At 48.0% G+C, this 20,071-nt stretch overlaps 8 protein-coding genes across 8 annotated transcripts; 6 read left to right on the top strand and 2 right to left on the bottom strand.

The window, feature by feature from the left end:
- Positions 1 to 1,736: 1,736 nt before the first annotated feature.
- Positions 1,737 to 4,598, top strand: BP5553_08636 (uncharacterized protein; the record flags this gene model as incomplete). Its single annotated transcript, XM_032017259.1, has 5 exons — positions 1,737 to 2,275; positions 2,328 to 3,281; positions 3,351 to 3,724; positions 3,774 to 4,157; positions 4,246 to 4,598. The coding sequence occupies 5 exons, from the start codon at positions 1,737 to 1,739 to the stop codon at positions 4,596 to 4,598; spliced, it is 2,604 nt and encodes an 867-aa protein (XP_031866690.1).
- A 1,045-nt stretch (positions 4,599 to 5,643) lies between these two features.
- BP5553_08635 (uncharacterized protein) lies at positions 5,644 to 7,404 on the top strand (the record flags this gene model as incomplete). Its single annotated transcript, XM_032017258.1, has 2 exons — positions 5,644 to 6,172; positions 6,233 to 7,404. The coding sequence occupies 2 exons, from the start codon at positions 5,644 to 5,646 to the stop codon at positions 7,402 to 7,404; spliced, it is 1,701 nt and encodes a 566-aa protein (XP_031866689.1).
- A 543-nt stretch (positions 7,405 to 7,947) lies between these two features.
- BP5553_08634 (uncharacterized protein) lies at positions 7,948 to 8,723 on the top strand (the record flags this gene model as incomplete). The annotated part of the gene is made up of 2 exons (XM_032017257.1): positions 7,948 to 8,178; positions 8,259 to 8,723. The coding sequence occupies 2 exons, from the start codon at positions 7,948 to 7,950 to the stop codon at positions 8,721 to 8,723; spliced, it is 696 nt and encodes a 231-aa protein (XP_031866688.1).
- A 1,323-nt stretch (positions 8,724 to 10,046) lies between these two features.
- On the bottom strand, positions 10,047 to 11,990 carry BP5553_08633 (Purple acid phosphatase; the record flags this gene model as incomplete). The annotated part of the gene is made up of 4 exons (XM_032017256.1): positions 10,047 to 10,221; positions 10,369 to 10,561; positions 10,617 to 11,354; positions 11,408 to 11,990. The coding sequence occupies 4 exons, from the start codon at positions 11,988 to 11,990 to the stop codon at positions 10,047 to 10,049; spliced, it is 1,689 nt and encodes a 562-aa protein (XP_031866687.1).
- Positions 11,991 to 13,387: 1,397 nt separating this feature from the next.
- Positions 13,388 to 14,622, top strand: BP5553_08632 (uncharacterized protein; the record flags this gene model as incomplete). The annotated part of the gene is made up of 4 exons (XM_032017255.1): positions 13,388 to 13,695; positions 13,752 to 13,933; positions 13,982 to 14,490; positions 14,563 to 14,622. The coding sequence occupies 4 exons, from the start codon at positions 13,388 to 13,390 to the stop codon at positions 14,620 to 14,622; spliced, it is 1,059 nt and encodes a 352-aa protein (XP_031866686.1).
- Positions 14,623 to 14,884: 262 nt separating this feature from the next.
- On the top strand, positions 14,885 to 15,571 carry BP5553_08631 (uncharacterized protein; the record flags this gene model as incomplete). Its single annotated transcript, XM_032017254.1, has 1 exon — positions 14,885 to 15,571. The coding sequence occupies one exon, from the start codon at positions 14,885 to 14,887 to the stop codon at positions 15,569 to 15,571; it is 687 nt and encodes a 228-aa protein (XP_031866685.1).
- A 1,899-nt stretch (positions 15,572 to 17,470) lies between these two features.
- BP5553_08630 (Protein kinase-like) lies at positions 17,471 to 18,412 on the bottom strand (the record flags this gene model as incomplete). The annotated part of the gene is made up of 2 exons (XM_032017253.1): positions 17,471 to 18,182; positions 18,246 to 18,412. The coding sequence occupies 2 exons, from the start codon at positions 18,410 to 18,412 to the stop codon at positions 17,471 to 17,473; spliced, it is 879 nt and encodes a 292-aa protein (XP_031866684.1).
- A 110-nt stretch (positions 18,413 to 18,522) lies between these two features.
- BP5553_08629 (Palmitoyltransferase PFA4) lies at positions 18,523 to 20,023 on the top strand (the record flags this gene model as incomplete). Its single annotated transcript, XM_032017252.1, has 2 exons — positions 18,523 to 19,016; positions 19,075 to 20,023. 2 exons carry the CDS (start codon positions 18,523 to 18,525, stop codon positions 20,021 to 20,023), a joined length of 1,443 nt encoding a protein of 480 aa, XP_031866683.1.
- Positions 20,024 to 20,071: the final 48 nt, after the last annotated feature.

Here is a 20,071-nt window from a genome sequence, read left to right as displayed (position 1 = left end):
AGTTTCTAACTCGACATAAATACCACCCAGCCCCAGCTGCTCTGCTCTCCTTCTATTATCAACCTCTTCTAACCTTTCTAACTCGCCACTTGGCCTTATTTATACGCTTGTAACCCCTAAAGTCACTTTACCTCCTTCGCAGCAGCCGACAATACCTACAATGCTAGGCATTCTAACGCCACCTCGAGTACGATTGCAAAGATGTGTTTCTACGTCCGTTTGAATCGTCTCCCTTCGAAATAAAAGACTGGCCCGGACACAACTTCTCTCTGCACCCTAGTCCCACTTCTTGTTGGCTTCAGCGCAACCTCCATGCGTTTGCTACTATCCCTAATATGGCGGCCAGAGGCAGAAACCTGTTCAGGCTTGCGGTGCCGTGTTTGATGGTACAATCCGGATCATGCGATACGAGACTTCATCCTGCGTGTTAATCGTGGATTGACGGAGCTAGGCTGGCACATGGGTGGAGACGGAGGCAAATTTGGTGTTTTATCTAGAGTATGAAAAGGTACGTTTGATGTTTTGATTCTGGTCTTAGAACGGGACGGCAATGAGGGGCAGCGTGATAATTCGAGGTCTCTTATGATTCAGGGCAATCACTTTGCAGCACTAGAACAGCCATAATTGTTGATGGGAGACATAGAGCAGTTTGTTGAGGAGGTTTGAGTCAAGTAAGCTATTGAAGCGATATAAATTCCGCAGCCACGACTACAGATGAAAAGTCAACCGAAAGCCTATACCACTCAAACTAGCTTTAACCTTTTCCTTCATATTTCCCCGAGCCTGAACTTTCAATCACCGCCTGCTCGTAAAACGCGGTAAGTATGGTGGAGCATCGGGGAAGTGATGCGGTACTTACTGCTACGACGAGACTTGACCAGTGCGAACATGAGTCTGCCCTGACTTATGACTGTCTTGAGGATAAGTCTATTTTCCATAATGCTAATCAAGTTAGCAAAAATTTCGATAAACAAGAATATTAACTAATTGATACTCACAGGATCACTTGGTTGTGGCTGTGGTTGCTGAACTTCCTCTCCCTCATTCCAGTCTTGGAACGGCTCCGGTGTGTAACTTCCCATTATACAACAAGGTCTTGGCTGTGTTGAAGTTGGAAGCTGGTACGATAAAAAGCAATATCTCTCTTTGTCTTTCCAATTCCGAATAAAAGAGGGTCAACCAAATCTATGAGCACGTAAAACCAGATTCCTAAAGTAATAGCTCTGTGGGAAAAGTATCGTCAACCTCGAAGACATCGACTTCCACTTTATAGACGGTCACCATGACCACCGCAAATACTCGCAAACACATTTTTATCAGTGCAAATTTTTGCGAACTCGTCCTGCGATCAACTTAGACTGCGAGGCTTCGCACCTGGTACTCTCGCTCAGGGGTAGCGAGGCTACGTCCATCCTGAGGCATTCAAGCTGATGTGGCGCTGCGAGGCTTCGCAACTTCCATCTTTTGCACTCTTGCCACAGAATTGCGATCCCTCTTGCACGAATAGTACCTCGAATGCCTTCTGTATCACGCACGAGACTCATCGAAAAGGGATCGAGGGTTCATCCCAGCATCTTTGTGCTTGAGTGCCGATTTTGAACTTCTATTGATCATCTGCTCGGCAGGAGCTTTTGTTATTTGCAGCCTGGAGTCTTTTCAGCCGTGCTTCTGAATATCGGCACATCCTTCAGTTTGGCCTGCGACTTCGGGTTCGGCGTCGCTTCAAAGAGATCATCATGCCAGAGCGACTCCCTGAAAACTTCGACGTGTTGTCAGATCCTAGGTTCTGGACATCTGAAAAGGCATCCACTTTCGATGCGGATCCGATCTACTCGTACTCGGAGTATGTCGACAAATTGGGCGACCTGGACCCTCCTTCGCCAATTTCCACAGAACCACCATCAGCAGAAACATCAGGAGACTTTACCTCTCTTTTTTCACCTGCCGAATTAATAACACCTTCGACGGCGCTGTCAGCTCCATCTTCTCCTCGGGATATTGCATCGAGGTTCAACACACATGAGGATAAGAGACATCGCTGTACCTATTTGGGCTGTCCTATGAGCTACAAACGAACCTCTGAGCTACTACACCACTATCGGCACCATATTAATAAGAGAGCATATGATTGCAATGTACTTGGATGCAACAGACGTAATGGGAATGGTTTCTCCAGAAAGGATCACCTCAGGCAGCACCTGAGAAAAGCCCATGCAATGAATTTGAAGCCGACGAACGAGAGCATGATGATGTACGACACCAACCGGACAGATAGGTAACCTTCATCTAGGTGAATATTCTCATGTAAATCTGCTAATATCAAGCAGAGGGACTTTTGATAAACACCATTCTACTCCGAGGGCTTGTCCGCCAGAGACCGCGATGGTCGATCAAGTCCTTTGGACAGGTGTGGACTTCATGTCCGAGCAATATCAAGGCCAAAAAAGCGAGTCGACAAGGCCCTTTCCTGACTCCATAGCAGTTTCGACTGAGAAAGGTTCTTCGATACTTTCTTCTAATACCACAGATGCATTTAAAGTAACGGAACGACATCAACTCAAACCAGAACCTTATTCACAATGTCTTAAGCCAGATCAAAATTCCAGCACCTTAGACGCCCAGGAAAGTCGGTCCAGCAGGAGTAAACGACATCCGTTAGGTGGAACGATATTTGTAATGTCGGAACAAGACCAGAGTCTGGAGCAGCAAGGAATGGCAGACGGAAACGAGAACGTGGGAAGTCCCGAAATGATTGAGGCCCAAGACGATAAATGGAAAGAGCTCCCTATTGCTAGAGAACAAACAACGCCGTGCGGCGAAAACATTCTTTCGAATACAGCACCTGGAATTCTGGCGGACCAATCGAATTCCGTTGAGAGCCCCAGCGAAAAGTTCTTGGATGACCTCTTCCAAGAATGTGGTGATCAGATTTCTTCATCTCCTGCCTCGTCTTTCATCTCTCACGCGAGCGAGAATACACAGTCCTCGTCCAGCTCCCCGCCAAATGTTTCAACGCCCTCTACTTCCTCAACGAGTAAACGTGGAGCTCCTAGAAAGAGGGCAGAAAAGAATGACGAGGAGGAGAATAATGGTGAGAACCGAGGATACAAGAAACCTAAGCTTGATCCAACTCGGGATCCACACCGTTGCAAAATTACAGGTCGGAGGCTTGCCTGTCCTTTCCACATATTCGATTCGGAAAATTATTGCAAGAACGGCACCACGGGGGCCAAATACAATACCTGTTCAGGTCCAGGGTTCTCAGAGTGGCATTATTTAAAGTAAGCCCCCTCGCTCCATACTCGTTGAGTCGCTGACCGCATGTATCTCCTGAAAGGCTGACCTTTTAGACAACACTTAGGGAAGTCCCAAAGCGCAGTACACATCAAGATTCGATGTCCTCATTGTCTCGCACCTTTTAAGACCGCTACTGCTGTCCTACAGCATTTGGAGTCTCAGTCCTCAGAATGCTCACAGGACCAAACTCATCTTGCCGAAGACGATATTGATAAAGACACGTGGAATAAGATAGATCAAGAAGTTTCGAGGCAAGGGTTCGCAGGACTTCCACAGCTGGTTCGCCAATCGATTGACGATCTGGTCTCAAGGAACCTGGACGCCTACGCCCCAGAGAAGTCGATCGAGACTCGCAAGACTGAACTGAGGAAGTGGTACATGGTATGGAAGATACTGTTCCCCGGGACTAGTTGCCCACGACATCCATGTAGGTACTGAAGCTTTTGCAGGCTCTTCGACAAGCTGACGACTTTGAGTTTATGATGACGAGTCTTCCATGTCAATGACCAAGACGGGTCGTCTTGTCAAGACTTTCAAAGAAACGGTTAATTCTACGATCGAAGCAGGGGAGATTGAGTGGATCGACGACGAGACCTTGGAAAAGTTGCAGGAGTGTTTGCGAACCGCTATACAAACCTCATCTAGAATCAACCAAGAGCCACTAAGCGTTCAATTGCCCAATTCATCCCCATCTCCCCAACCACTTCCGGTGCCAAACTTCGGGACTATGGAGGATACCAGAACGACCAACCTTCCGTCTCCTTACAGAACTTCCTCTAGCTTCACATCTCCAACGATTCCGCGACAATCCTTTGGCAATAGCACAACTCTACAAAGGAGCGGTCATAATGAACTGATTGGTGAGTCATTCTCTGACTACATGGGAAGAGGTAATCATACCCCTATTATCTTCTTCTATCCGGATATTTTCTGATGATGGTAATGCAGTTTTTCCGGAGGCTCAACATTCTCGATCTAATCCTTTCAACACCCACGGTCAAATTAATGTCGAGAATCAGATCAACAGTTTTGACGTCAACTCTACAGCGAATGACAGTCACGTTAACCTTAATGGCGCAGACTGGGATCGAATGCTGAGGGAGCTAGAGTGGGGTCGAATGCTGAGGGAGCTAGAGTGGGATCCTGCGTGGGACAACCTCGTGCAACTCAATGGTCCCACTGCTAGGAACACCCAATCGGCTGGCGATGTACTACCGTTGCATGATCAGGACGATTGGGCTGCACCGCTCTTCGAAGATCAGGGGCCTGCAAGCGAGGCGAATAGGGGGGACCGCGGATAATGATAATCGGGGAAACGTTGATTTTACGCCGGAACACCCCTTGAGTAATGAGGAAATAGAAGCCTAGAAAGACATATACTCCTAAATTCAAGACAAAAGATCTTGTACTAATTCCTTGCGTAGAAAATCTTCTGCGAGCGAAATGAGGTATGCTTAATATAATAGCGCAGCTCTCGGAGCACGCGCCTTGCTGGGGGGCCGTGGTGCTCTCTTTCAGGGCACTTCGCTGGGGCTTTGGTCACGTGCTCCCGCGCCCAACTATCCTCCCGGGCGCCAGGCGCGATTTTGCACGCATTCACCTTATTAATTCATTTATTAATCAACTACGCATTATATCGTCTAGGACTCTTGGTGCACTATAGCCCTAGCCTTTCTTTATAATTGACGGCTTTTAAGTAAAAATTATAGCTAGGTCTGATCGCGATTTAATTATCGTAAGTCGCGCACACGCAATACTCTGCAAAGGTCGAGGTGTGGTGTTCTTGCACGTGAGCGGGGTTTTTATAGCCAATCGCTTAGACTTCGCTTAAATAATTTCCAGAACTATTCCAAATATAGAAGTTTATTAAATATATTTTATTTAAATAAGTTTATTTATAATAAAAATATAAAATACGAATTCGCAAAGCGAGGCTTTATTTAATAATACTTAATTAGTACTTAATTAGTATTTATTACGCCTAAAAGAGGACTAGTAAAGAATAAATTTTAGGCTCGAGGATTTGCCAGGGTGTGACTTGTCGACTTCGCTTGTTAGGGTCGGCGCAGTTTGTTCATAAGTCGATTGATACCGAACAAAACACCTCGGAAACTTGAGGTTTTGACCTCTGTTTTCTGAGGGTTTCGTTTGCGCTCGGACCTGATAAACGAAGCCGACGGGAGGATTACTGTAACGTGAATTACTAAGTACACCCCTGGCACCCTTTTCAGCCCCTTTTTTTACTCATACACAGCCCGGCCGACATCTTTCCCGTCGATTCGTTGAACGTTGCGTCTACACATTGATTATGTACCGCACGTTTGGGAAAGGGTAGATCTCGTCAATATGTCACAAGCTGACGTCCCCGCCGTCGATGCGGATGGAAACACGCTGTTCCACGAAGTTGTCCTGGAGATCAGCCATGGCGTGGAGGAATTGGAAAGGATCTCCAAGCTGGGTGTTGACATCAATCAAGCCAATAATCTGGGACGTATCCCTTTGCATGCACTTTGCGGCAAGGGATGGCACGATGCCATTCTGTCAAAGCAACTAGTGAAGCACACGCGATGGATATTAGAGCGAACCACGAATCCCGATGTGGCTGATGCGGAGGGTATTAGGCCTTTGCATCTTGCATCGATGATGTCTGAATACTTCGTGAAGGAACTACTCGCTTCTGGTGCTGATCCTGCCGGGGCAACTCATGAGGGTCTTACTCCGCTACATCTTGCAGCTCGCGCTAGAGAGAGCAACGTGGTGGGGATGTTGATTTCGGACCTCACCAAGTCACGAGATACCGAGGATAAAATTGCAAAAGGAGTGCAACACCTAAACGCCAAAGACAAGAGCGGCCGTTCTCCTTTACATTACGCCTGTCGCTCTGGCAGCCACGAGACTGTGGCCTGACTCTTGGATGCTGGTGCAAATTTCGAAGCGGTCGATCACGACGGCAAGACCCTTCTTGATGCCTGTGCAGAGTTTGAAGATGAGGAGAAGCTTTGGGCTGAAGGCTGGAAGCCAGCGTATACGGACTGGGATAATATTTGGAAAACTGCTATATCCAAAGATTGGGATCATGTTGCTGTCGGTGGCTACAGAATCCATGACGAGCTGCGTCCTTGGGTTTTGCCGGGCAAAGCAGCAATTGTCGCCTTTCAGAAGACCTATGATGGACCTTGGACGGAAGCTTACCCGGGAATAAGGTCGCCCCATGACACGACTCGGCTTGAGGAGATTCTGCAATTGCTATTCGAGTCTGCCTTGAAACGAGAGGGGCGTATTAAGTCTATGGCCGCCACTGTTGACCGATGCATTGAGCGTTGTGAGACAGATGGTCATACATACACTTTGCGGTGCTTGAAGCATTTAAAGACGAAGCTTGAGGCTGCAACCAAACCAGGAGCTACTATACAGCAGCTCGTAATCAACGATGACTCCAACAATATTCACGAAAAAGATCAATCTCTTCTTCAGTCCGTTGGCAGCGATTATTTTCGCGAGCACGACTACATTGAGACGCAAGCGGTGGACCAACTCCTAAGAATGCGAGAATGGGATGTAATAGAGCGTCTTCTTCGCCGTGGATCTTGTTCCACGGAGTTTAAAACCCTTGAAACAGGAAGAATTTTACGCCTTCTCGTCAAGCATGGCTATGCAAGCCTGCTTGCAACTATATTCTGCTCTGACGACCCACCGTTCGCGGCAGTGAGCGATCTAGACGGAACAGTCGACCCGCTTATCTTCGAAGCCTGCCAAAGAGCTCTACCAAACATGGATGTAATCCGCGTGTTGGTTGAGAAAGTGCACGTCGATGTCAACGCCAAGAGCAGAACTGCAGAAAAGAGAATGGCAGACCTGGAGGAGGAACTGAGAGAAGAAGTGGACCCGGATTATGACTATCTTCAGGGGAGGAATATGGCGCTTCACGACCTTGCTTTGGGGCGGCATTGGTGGGCTGTGGTGCAAGGAATTCCATACTTGGTGGCTTCGGGGGCGGAGTTGGAGCAACTCAATGAGGAGGGTCATACACCTCAACAGTATGGGAAAGCGCTTTGCCACATAGGCACCTTTGGGACAGAGGCGGAAGAAGCACTTAAGAAATTTTAAAGCTAAGATTTCTCGAAGTAAAAGCTAGATTACGGAATATTGAATTGAACACTGTTTCTAGATGATTTCACTTTTTGCGCCGTAACTTCTATCTATTTACGGGTGCTTATAGCACTATTGTTCCTTAAAAATCACGCCACAAAGATGTTACCGTCTAGGATATAGATGACATAAAGAGTTCAGTTTGCCTATTTAAAGGTATATGATACTACCTATTCTTCTTGAATCTGCAGCACGTTATAAGGGCCTTGAAATAGAGGGGTCACTTGGTTATTACTAGAGAGTAGTTCGATTTTCTGTGTTATCTAAGCTTAGGAGTACTAGTAACTAGTCTTTCGTACCTTAAGGTTAACTCCGGAAGTACTATAATTCGGGTAATTTAAGTTGAGTCGATAGACTAAAATTTACTCTATAATATTATTCTAGCTTTCTTTTATTACTATCTCGCTTGAATGCTCTTAGTTTTCTTTTAATATTTATATATATTCTCTAAACTTAATATTATTATATACTTTTCACTTATAACTATATCCCCGGGCTTACATGCCTCCGATTGAACCTGTATTCAAGGCAGTTGATGAATCATTTTCTAATGAGGACTTAGCCCACGTCAATGTGCCCTCCAGATCACAGATTATTGAAGCTTGCCAGCGTAAAGAGGAAGGACATCTTCAAACTACGTCGGCTGCAAAAGAGACATCCCTCAAAAGTCCCACTGACAAGTTAAACAGCGAAGATGTCGGGGGCTCCGGGCTTTCTACTCTAGCGCATCATGTCAGTGTTGGTATTGATGCATTTCTTGATGGTTCGTACACGGAGTACTTTACAGAATATATTACTAATGATCGTGTCAGAGATACTTCAATCAGATCTTATCCAAGGCAGGTTCTTTTATGTGTGTAACCACCAATGCTTCCACAAAGCATATCGCTGGTGTGCCCAATAACGGCTGTGGAGGTCAGCCATCCGCGCCGCCAAGCAGAACACCGCCTCGTATTTCTGAGCAATCAACCCCGTACACAACCCAACCTGTGATCTCTACCAATGGAGCGGAACGAGGAAGGCATGTATGGGATATCAAGACGAGCAATAGCCAAGCCTCAGATATAAGCTTTATGGACCACGAGTATCCTCCCATTGCCTGCCCCAGCTCATCTAGCATGCCACAAAAACAGTATTTGAAAGAATGGTACCGGTATTGCTGCCAGTGTGGCTTCGACGTTGCCATGACCGCACAAGACACGGCTTATGTCGAGTTTCACCGGACTCATTGTGATGAATGTCGCTGGGAATCATACTACACCTTCCTAGAGCTATAGAATAGGTATATGCTAAGGCTAGCATGGCAACCATTGACTGCTAAATAAAACATATATTTAGCACGTTCACTCCCCCTAACATCTTGTGTATGTGGGATTGTACATGTACTTTTGCCACAATAATGGTTGCTCTCTTCATTACATTTCCTGTATGGGGGGACGTCCCTGCAGCATTCAGCATGGGCACATCGACGTACACATTCCGGACTATTTTGCTTTCAGATAGCTACAACTAGACACCATACACTCTGTGGCCCCTCAAGGCCATATGTTGAATCCCATGCCACAAAGATGGGACCTTTTTCCAATTTTCCAGAGATGATGGCACTTTAACCACACCATCAATGATGGATTATGACCAATTTCCTGCCCCTCAAGCATTGATGAATAGCCATTACACTTGTTGTGGCCACTTTCTTTTTTATAGCGAGGCTATTGTGTGTGCGTCGAAAAACACTCCCAGGCTAGGGGCCGCTTGTCTGAGCACCCCCATCCATTGATGCTTAGTTTAGTAGCCTAGCTGTTTCTTATAGCCTGTCCACTATTCAGCAGATTTGACACTTTTTTGATCATCAACTACGTCCAAGGTTTTGAAATGTGGGCCATCAGGGATACACGCTTAGCCACAGGATTTACCTCCTATAGCTCTAAAGCTAAATCGGAACTCAGCTAAGATAGCGAATTTGTTCACTGCGTTTGCATATGGGAAGGAGTCATGGAGTCGATTTGATGCAGAGAAAATAGCTCTTGCGATTTGGACCGGGTGGAGAACATGGGTGGAAGACGAGTGACAATGATGAGATTAGGGACTATGGGTATCTAGATTGGCTGAGGGAGCATTTCGAGGAGACGCGAAGGCTGGTCTTCAAACTCTAGTATGGGCTAGCTCGGTGAAACACAGCATGTGCCATTGTCTCACTCCCATCAAGCCGGAATTTTCATATTTTCATGTCATTTTAAGCCCACTGCAGGATCTTGAGCCGGCTGATGATCCGGTTTGAAAATCCTGAAACGTATATAAAAAACCCAAGGCCTTCAAGTTGTACTCCCATTTTTCTCTGGCAAGCAGCAATCTCAAGCAGGAATCTCCCCCGGCGCATGTCTAAATTTGACACCTAGCATGGGGCCAATTTTGCAACACAGCGACCTCGTCCTCTTCATCTCCTCCCACATTAACACCATTAAGCAACATTTTAATCCCAGGGTTGCTTCATTTGTGGGTGCAGTCGATACTAATGAGGGCTGAGATGATAACGTGGCCGGTTTCATTATCACTCAAGATCTCGTGTGCATGAGCCTTCAGATACTTGGATTATACATTATTTACACCTCAGCTGCTCCAATAGTACCAGCACTCTCGGTAGAGCTTCTCGGATCTTTCTTCTTGCAACCAGGTGATCCTTTTACGGCATCAGAGGGAGATAATGCAATGAGAAATGATGCCAGACAACGGGTTTCTCTTTTGGGTAGCTCATCCCCAAGAGAGTCACAATCAAGACTGTATTCCATAAAAACTTAGCAGGCAGTCCTCAATTTCGCCACTCCGCTAAAGAATGGGTATATGGACATATATATATTAAACTTTACAATTTCATCCATCTACAAGCTCCTCGGCGTCGTCACTGTGCAAGTTCGATTCTTGTACAATGTAGCTCTGTCCAAAACCGTCCCATTCTTTGACGCCACAAAATCGTGTGTCAAGTGTGTGCAGTTGTGGAATGTAAGCCTGGACCATCCGTAGATGCCATCATTTGTATCGAGACCAAAGCGCTGATAGGGTTGTGCGGGACTTGCGAGGAAGTCAAGACCATCGTAATGGCCTGCTGCGCCATTGGTTACTGCGAAAGATTAGCTGGCCTGGCTGAGACAGCATGGGGCTGGGGGATTACTTACTGTACCATGGAGCGCTTGGGTTGTTCAACTCATTCGGGTCAATAACCCCATTATCAAGCGGAGCCGATCGCTGATACACATGCGCGTGTCCCGAGATGTAAAGATCGACACCATATTCCAGCAGCAACGGTTCGAAGACATCTTTGCAAGGCCAGCAGATTGTCTTCGACACGTTGGCATAGGATAGATACCAAGGTCTATGCCCCGAAACGATCACCCATGGCGTCTTCTGCCGATCCACAGCCGCTAAATCATTTTTCAGCCATGTCGTCTGCGCATTCATGATATTACTGAAAGGTCCCGAATGTTGGCCCCCGGCTCCACCCGGCTCGTCAACACCAATAAAGCCATGACCAAGATCGGTTTCTGTATCGAGCTGGATATAATGCGCCATTCCATGATCAAACGAGTACCAGAAGTTTCCCGTCCCTCCACTTTGTGCTGATGGCATACGGAAATGATTGATAAAACCAGTGAAGTTGGTTTGGCCTGGCATACAAATACTATCATTATACGTAATGTGCCGTGACGTATCAGTTTGTGTACCTACGAGGCAGTCTGCTTCGTGGTTTCCTGGTCCAACCATGTAGGGCTTCTTGGTTGTGATAGGCGTCATTTCGTCGTAGAAGTTATTCAGGATAGACTCGTATACCTTGTAGCCTTCCGCGATACTAATATTAGGAAGGAATCCTTGGATCTCTTCTTTGAGCCAATAGTCGGCATAAGCCATATCTCCAGCTGGATTTTTTGGTTAGTTTTTTTATGTAGTTCAGGCTCGGACGGGGACTTACGCTGCCAGAGGAAGTCATACGAATCGACCACTGCGGTCAGTGACTGCACCGTGTTGTTGTCATTTGGACCCAGAACATTGGTGGGTCTCACCCCAGCCCCTGCAGTTGTACTCAATCCATCTGGACCCATCGTACCCATATCAATGGTCACCGCAACTGAATATGGAGTCCCATCTCCGGGGCGTCTGCTGGTGCGGAAAGAGTATGGCACCGTGGTCGAATCGTCCGTAAGCAGTGGGTCTGGACGATAGTAGTACACGGTGTCTGGGAGCAGATGATTGAGCGGTACATGATTGTTGTATGTGAGCGAGGTGTTGTATGTTACCGAGACCGTCGATTGCGCAACAAATAGGAGTAGGTATGGCGAGAGGCCGTAATACACTCTTGGTTTCGCAACTTTCACGAAAGTATTCCATGAGACCATCATGCCCGTATTCCCCGCGTATGCGAGGCGCACTTGAGAATTGATGGTGCCGTTGGTCAAAGTGGTGGGAGGTGGTGTGGTGGGAGGTGCTGTTGCACTGCATGGCATCGACATCCCCAAAATGGCGAGGATGTCGATGAGAACTGCTAAAGGCTGCATCTTGAAGTATCTCATCGTCTGCCCTTTGACCTTGAGCTCGAACTTGAAGCCAATGCAATGAAGATATGGAAGAGACGGGCTTGTTCTTTGGAAGATGGAACGACCATGACCCGAATTTTATACCTTGCTACAGTAGCTACAGTAGCTACAGCAGCTACAGCAGCTACAGTAGCTACTTTCCCTCCACCCCGCCATCCGCTAGTCGTTCTTGGCCGCGCCTTTCCGCTCCCGCAGGCGACCTATGGAGTTGCCCCTATTCAGGCCGGTGCCAGTGCCAATAGTGCCAATGCGGGAACGACTTTGCTTGTTTTCTTAGAATCAAGCGAGGGGTTGGAGTTCTTGAAGCTTGTTTGCACGTTATCTAGGGCCTGCGCCTCGGCGCATCTACAGAACGTACTATTGTACGTCGTACTTCGTACCTCCGTACGAGTACGGCTTATTACTAGTGTTCATTACTCTCCCCCCCCCTAATTACAAGTAATTAAAGGGGGGGGGGGGGGGGAGTACGTACTATCTATGGCCCTATAAATAACCATGTAAACGTGGGGATCAGACCACACCCACCGGACCTTCAAATACAAATCCGATTGGACGTCGCGCGGTACGAAGTAAGGTTAATGGCGCTACGGAGTACTCCGTACAGTACTGTAGCAAGTTAGGAAACATCCAAGCAACAACGACGAATCCATAGCATGCCGGAGCTACTAGTACAGTTTTATTGTTTACTTCCTCCCTACTTCGTACTAGTAGTTCCCAGGGCAAGCAAGCGACCCGGGGATGTGGACCCCCTCCCCTCTAGTGCCAATAAGTATTACTAATAACCCTAACTGCTCCGTCCTTGTACCCACCTCGCTCCGCCTCCCGACTCACGCAATCATTGCGCTGGCTGGGAGATGCCCGCGAGAACGAGAAAGCTTGGCTTCACATGCCGAATCGTCCGCTGTGCAAGGAACAGAGACCAAGAACATGGCACAAGCAGCGACCATGACTTGACTTACCTGTGAAACGGGGAAGGCCACGGAGACAGGCCTAAGGCGCAAGGTACGGCGACGATCATGCAGTCCGAGTCAAGACGGCAAGCAAGACCTAGCTCGTAAGGGAAGGAAAGCAGGCCTTATGCAGATGGAACCCTTAAAGTCCAGAACTGTCGTCTTTACCGTGTTGAAGATTGCAATGGTGCAGCGGTCAAGACAGCTTCCCACGTTCCTCTGGAATTCGAAATTCTAGCTCTCGGATATATACCCTTTCATCGCGGGCCTTGTATCTTGTATCTTGTATCTTCCATCTTCCATCGTGTGCCCCTAGGGGCTGCATGAAAGCCACATGCTCAAATTGTTCGATTGCAATACTGTTCATACGAGTCTCTTCTCTCACGTTGACTCCCTGCGGCTACAACCATGGACGAATTGAACGTCGAGCTTCTGGTCCTCTGGTTTCTCACTGGAGGAGCTGCCGCCATCATGCTCTTGCGACTTATACTGAAACAATATCGACGGCAACCAGTTTCTCTCGGTGACTACTTTACGATTGGAGCCATTGTGTCTATCTTGCTGCGAGGAGCTGTCATTCACGTTGCCATGGTTTGGGGGACCAACAGCTTTACCCCGGCTGATCGACAGACAACAACGTTCACTCCTGCAGTCATCTATCAACACGAGGTTGGAGCCAAATTAACGATTGTCAATCGGGCTTTCTACGCAGTATAGTGAGGATTTCAAAACTCGACTCGGGATATTCTGCGTACTAACTTTTTGCTCCTAGCACTTGGCTTCAGAAATGTGTGATAATGTGCGTTCTGCAACACCTGCTGAACGGCATTCTGTTCGAGCGAGTCCTTAAATTCTACTGGGCAACTTTGGGAGTAACATTTTTGGTCGTCTTCATCGTCACATTCACGGAATGCCACCCCTTTAAGCTCTACTATCAAGTGGTGCCTGACCCAGGTGCGGAAGTTCACCATCCTCAGGTGAATATAAACTTACAATAAATAGGAACCTGTGCGAAAGGCATTATCCAACTCGAAGTATTTTCGGCTTTCAACATAGCCACCGATCTCATGCTCATTGTACTCCCGCTTCCTCAGCTCATCAGGATGAAGCGCCCTTTGATGGATCGCCTCCGCCTCGTGGGGCTCTTTCTCGTTGGCTTGACAATTGTTGCAGTGACTTTTACACGACTACTCTTGAACGTTGTTCTCTTTCACAGATCAGGCCAATCGCACAATGTTGCTAACGTCGAGATCATCTGCGCTGCATTCGTCGCCAATGCGCCCACGATCTATGGACTCTTGAAAATGAAGGGACGAAAAAGAGGGAGGGCCGGAGCGCAATACTTGCCGGATTCTTACATTGTATCGAAGTCTGCGAGAGGGCTTGGAGGCAATCTTTCGAGGAGCCATGATCTGGGCTCGGATGGGTTCCAGTCTGGAGATCCTGTGCAAAGTAGTGTGTGGGTTGGGAAGAGTCGGTATGGGAATGAGAGTGATGAAGAGAGGATGATCGTGAGTTTGCTCCTTTTACACCTCCCCGTTACGCTCCTATCGAGCGCTTACTTACATGTCGAATCTGGGTAGGAGCTGGAGGACGCCAGGCCGCCAAATATTCATGTCACGACAACTGTATCTGTCACATAGAGGGGACCAAGTTAAACTTCATTGCTCTCCAGGAGCAAAATGGGTTGGCCGATGTTCGCGGACCTGGCGAGATATCGGAGTACGGGCCGCTCCAGTAACCTTAATTTATCAGAAGCAAACATCACTGCATCATAAACAAACACGTACCCCCGCAACCGTACTCTCGACCTCGGCCTTTTCCATCACCAGTTCAGGCAACATACATCAGCCTCCAAACTCAGCACCACTTCGTTCAATTGCCAGCCTAAGGACGGCAATCACTATGAATGCCAGGCAGAGGCAGCTCACGCCCACCAGCCCACCGTCATTATCGATACTAGAGCCTGCGTCATCAACAACACTACAGCCTAGAACTCAAGCCCCCACTACCCCGATCGAAGATAAACTGCCTCGCCATGGGATATCCAAGGACCGGGCCGAGGCGTGGAACCGCAAGTACAATTATGAAAGTCTGCCGCGGATGCACGAGGATTTCTTTTATGGACTGTTGATCGAGGTGGCTGGCGAGATAAATCCAGCGGATGAGGAGTTTGAGTCCAAAGTAGAGTCCAAAGTGGGGAGTATCATGGAAGAGAAGAGCACCCAGTCTCGCGAGAAATTCGATGATACAGCGTACGAGATTATAGGGACTGGGTTTAAGCTCTTCCAGGACAAGGAATTGTCGAAATCCTGGTATCACTCCTTTCTTGACCCGCACAGTATCCACAGCCTGGAGACTTTCTTCGCAAACTGTCTTCCGGTACTTATCAACAAGCTCCGGGAGCTCCGGGAGCGCAAATCAAAGGGTCGAAAGCGAGGTAGCACCGGTAACACTTGGAAAAGGTCACCCAAAGTGCAAAAGCCAATTCCAGAATCGGATGGGGGAACTGGCACACGACGGAGTTCGCGCATTAAGAAATCACATACACCACACTCCGAGCAAGTACTCTTGCAGGGTCCAATAGATTGATCATATGCTAATGGGGGTCATTTATTGGTGTGGATCAACTTGCTCAAATTCACAAAGAATCGATGGCCACTTCCCTTCTGCGAAGCCCAACAGCTGGTCCTACCTCCGCCTCGATACGCACAAAGGCGTTCCTACACGAAGCTTCTCGTACCCGCCATCCCCCGTCAATACCCCACAACGTCCAAAACACATCAAATACCCAAGAGCACTCGCGTGGACTGCGCAGGAAGATCAGTAACAACTGACAAACGCGGCAACACACTCCAACAGTTAGCACAAGGTCGCCGACACTACCGGTCAACCTATCCGACGTATCTCAAGTGCGTGAAGAAGTTCGGTACATTTACGAGAAGAGACATAATAGAGTGGTGCTCTCAAGCTCCGAGGAACTCGTCGCTCCATCACCGATATGGCTGGCATTTTCTCCTACGGTTTTCTACCTCGGCCACAGTGGAGCCATAGAAGCAGTACTCAATCTCCTAGGTTCCAGGCCACACTGCAACCGTATCTACCATCCTGCAGTAGGACGGTCTACATACCGTGATTTGGTCATTCTCTGAGCCTCTACAAGCGGCTTCCTGGATACAGCTCTTCCAGCCACTGCAGACTAGTGCAGCCTCGGGCGTTTAATACGACTGGTCAGCCTGTCAAATTCTTGCTGCTGCTGTGCGATGCTCCCATGATCCAATGAAAATGCGTAGTCTCCGTTTCTGCAACCCTTATATTCTTTGGCTGATACTGAAACTAATCAACCATGCATTGTGTGCTTGAGCTGACGCCTGCGCCACTTCAAGATCTACACCTCTCAAGCTATATAATCCCAAGGTCGATAGTTCGCCTGACCTATTTATAACGATGAGCCAACCCCACACACCTCTAGCTATGTTTCCTGAAAAACGCCTTGTCTAGAATTTGAGAAATGTAGTATCACCTCTCAACCTCTTGTTTTATCTTTTTATCTTCGAAGATCTCTCAATTGTGTCTAGATTCTTCGTAGCTTATCTACAACATCACACCATGAATTTAGGCGGCTTTCCTAGAATTAATTTCGTGATGATGCCCTTATTAATTACAGTTGTTGCTCAAGCGGGTTATGTGCTATAAACAGAGGCTATTCTCCTACCGCGACCCAAACAACTAGATTAGCCAATAAGACCGACTCTGTGCCTACAAATACTGTTTCCAAATCTACTCGCAGCACAAAGAGCCACACTCCTGCCATTGCTGTCGGTGTTGCTGTACCCCTCGCAGTCATCGCAATAGCCCATTTCGCATGGATTATCTACCGCTACCGCCAAAAGCACCTGGCTTCTGATCAAGTATACGAGATGAAAGACACGTTTGGGTTGCGCGCAGAAGCGGATAGTAGAGCTGTGTATGAGCTAAGTGACAGGTCACAGGTACCTGAAATGAAGGACACATTTGGCAGCTGCCCTGAGGCTGACAGTAATGTATTTTATGAGCTTCAGAACAATCAGGTAATGCGACACTAGACATGTCTGGTGGTAGTTTGGAAACCTGGGGGTATGAGCAACTATGAGAGCCAACTCACACTCCCTCATTTTCCCTCCCGCCGTCTACCAAATTCATTAACTAATCCTCCCTCACCTATCCTGCAAGCTTCCTCTCCCTCTTCTCATTTCCACTCCTCAGTACCTCTGCCTGCAGCATCCGATTTGGGTTAACGGCTAGAAAGGTATGGCTAGCTCTGTCAGTTGTTCAGTTACTTACTGAGTTTATCAGAAAAGCCTACAGTGGGATGCCTCTAGGGTCGTGTAGAAGGGGCAGCTCAAGCTTTACTTACGTACCTGTCTTTGAAAATTTGAGATGAGATGTTTTTGGGGCAAGATAGTATAGCAGAGCAGTCAATTAGCTCTCAGGTCGAACCTTCTCCCCCGCTCATCGTGGTAGTCGCCGTATAATTATATATGTTGAAGCAATCAGGACCGTAACAGAAATTGCTACTAGTAAGAACATTGAAATATGGCCAGCGTACTTTATATCCGCAGCGTCTTCAGAAATCGGCATTTCCCTATCTAGACCAAGCAGAACCTCTTCAGCCGACAAATATTGCTTCATCCAACAACCCAAAATCACGCTGCCTCCCACTACTTGGGTCACATCAGGGTATTTTCCCTGATGGAAAGCCTGGGCAACTTCCTTCTCGTAGTCCATCTTCTCGTCAATTGTTTCAGGGGGCCCAGGGCAGGATCTATAAGGCCAATATCCCGTCAGGATGGTGTAAAAAAGAGAGCCGAGGCCGAATATATCCAGAGCCGGAGTAGACTGAACCCCGAAGGTAGGGCTGTAGAAAGGGCCGTCAGGGAGGCAACCTCCATCTAGACCCAGTTCATCGCATGTAGATCCACCAAAGTCACAGAGGACTAAATCTCGCGATCCTGGGCTAGTTTCATGGACAAGAATGTTTTTGGGGCGTAGATCTGAGTGAACTACGCCGTGGCTATGAATATAGGCGAGAGCTTCGGTCAACTGTCGACACCATATTTTACGTTGGCGCAGATCAGTCGAAGGATGGTTGTCGATATACACCTGGAGATTGCTGTGGCTTGCTTGGCCGAGCAGAAGGCCGCGGCCTTGTTTTCCTAGATATCTAATAATTCAATACCGTACTCATAAGCGCGTACTAGTATCTATACCTACCTGATAAACTTACTCCACAATCCTGGGGTGGTGTCCTAGTTTTTCGAGTATAAGTGGCTCAACAGAAAAGCAGAGGTCGACCTTGTCGGCAAGGCCCTTGGTCTTGAAGATTATCGGCTGCTTGAGAACGACTCCGGGCCGGACTAATTCGATGGTGCTCGTAGACCCGATGTTCTCCATGGCGCATCGTCAACTTAGTAGTGAGTGAGCCAAGAAGATGTTTAGTTTGTTGGCGAGGGTTAAGTCGTGGCCGGAGAGGAGTCCGCCCGAAGGCCGGACGCCCCGGGAAAATGCCAGCAGGAGAGACGAGACGAGGCTGCAAGGCTGCGCCTGTCTACGACAACAACTACGATAATAGACAACTAATCACTACCGTTCGGATGGCGGTCATTCGTTTGCCATTCCGTGGTGTACAAGGCCTCGAAGACCTAGCAATACCTGCCGTCACCGCTTTGATTTCCTTCCTATCGTACACCTCCCAATACCTCTTCTACCACATCGACCCAGCGCCTTTGAATCGGCGACAATCTATCTATTTCAACGTCTGTGTGCTGGCGATTTGGTGGTGCTACTATAAAGCATGTACTGTTGACCCAGGTCCGAAGGGGTGGGTAGGGGATGAGAAGGAGGTTGTGGTGAACGATGGCGATAGAGCTACGAATGACGACAAAATCGATCAGCATGAAGGGATGGGGCAGGGGAGGAAGGGAATGGCAAAGCGGTGGTGCAAGAAATGCAACAAAATAAAGCCACCGCGGGCTCATCACTGCAAGAAATGCGCTCGGTATGTTCCTCCTCAATTCTACCGCTCCATCGTTTAATATTGATTCCTCGGCCTTCAGATGCATCCCCAAAATGGACCACCACTGCCCCTGGACCTCCAACTGCGTCTCGCACACCACATTCCCCCACTTCATCCGCTTCATATTCTACGCCGTCATCAGCATGTCCATACTAGCCTACCACCTAGTTACACGCGCGATGCTCATCTGGGACAACCGCGACCTGCCGGCATACCTCGGCCCACCCATTTGGGCTCTCGCACACCTGCTTGTCCTCCTTCTAGTTAATAGCCTTACGCTTCTTATACTCACTATTTTGTTGGTGCGTGTGGTATATGGGTTAACGATGAATATGACTATGATTGAGAGCTGGGAGATGGAAAGACATGAATCGGTGGTGAGCAGAGCGAGGAGGAATGGGGGTTGGGTATATGCGAATGGAGGGATGAAGGTTACGGTTCAGAAGATGGAGTTCCCGTATGATATCGGCATCTGGAGTAATATTGTGCAGGGGATGGGGACGGGCAATATTTTATTATGGGCTTGGCCATTTTCGGGAACGCTGGGCGTGGAGAGTGCGGGGAGTTGGGAAACCAATGGCTTTGAGGATGAAGGACAGATTTGGCCGCCACAAGACCCGGAGAAGATGTATCGTGCTCCACGTCCTCCACCTCCAAAACTGGAGGTGAGGGTGTATGGGAGTGTAGAGGAAGAGAAAGAAGCTTTTAGACGGAGACAAGAGGATGATTTTGCCCGTCGCGGGATGCCTATCAGAGATGAAGAGCCTGATGATGACAATGAGGATGACGATGATGAAGAAGATAGCGGGTACGACGAGGAAGGAATAGATGATGAAGATGGATGGAGGAATTCGGAGGGCGAGCGGCTGAGGGATTTTGGCGTTGACGAAGAGACGGTGGAGGTTGAAGAAGACGACGATGACGATGTACCCCTCGGGGAGTTGCTACGAAGAAGAAAAAGCAGGATGTATGAAGAAATAGATAGATAGTCTTCGGTTTATCTGCATTGTATAAATACCAATATCAGAACCAGGTCG

This window comes from Venustampulla echinocandica (assembly GCF_003357145.1).
Source record: "Venustampulla echinocandica strain BP 5553 chromosome Unknown scaffold_8, whole genome shotgun sequence".
Taxonomy (NCBI): Eukaryota; Fungi; Ascomycota; class Leotiomycetes; order Helotiales; family Pleuroascaceae; genus Venustampulla; species Venustampulla echinocandica.
The sequence above is the reverse complement of the archived record's forward strand: the minus strand, read 5'-3'. Positions and strand labels throughout refer to the sequence as shown.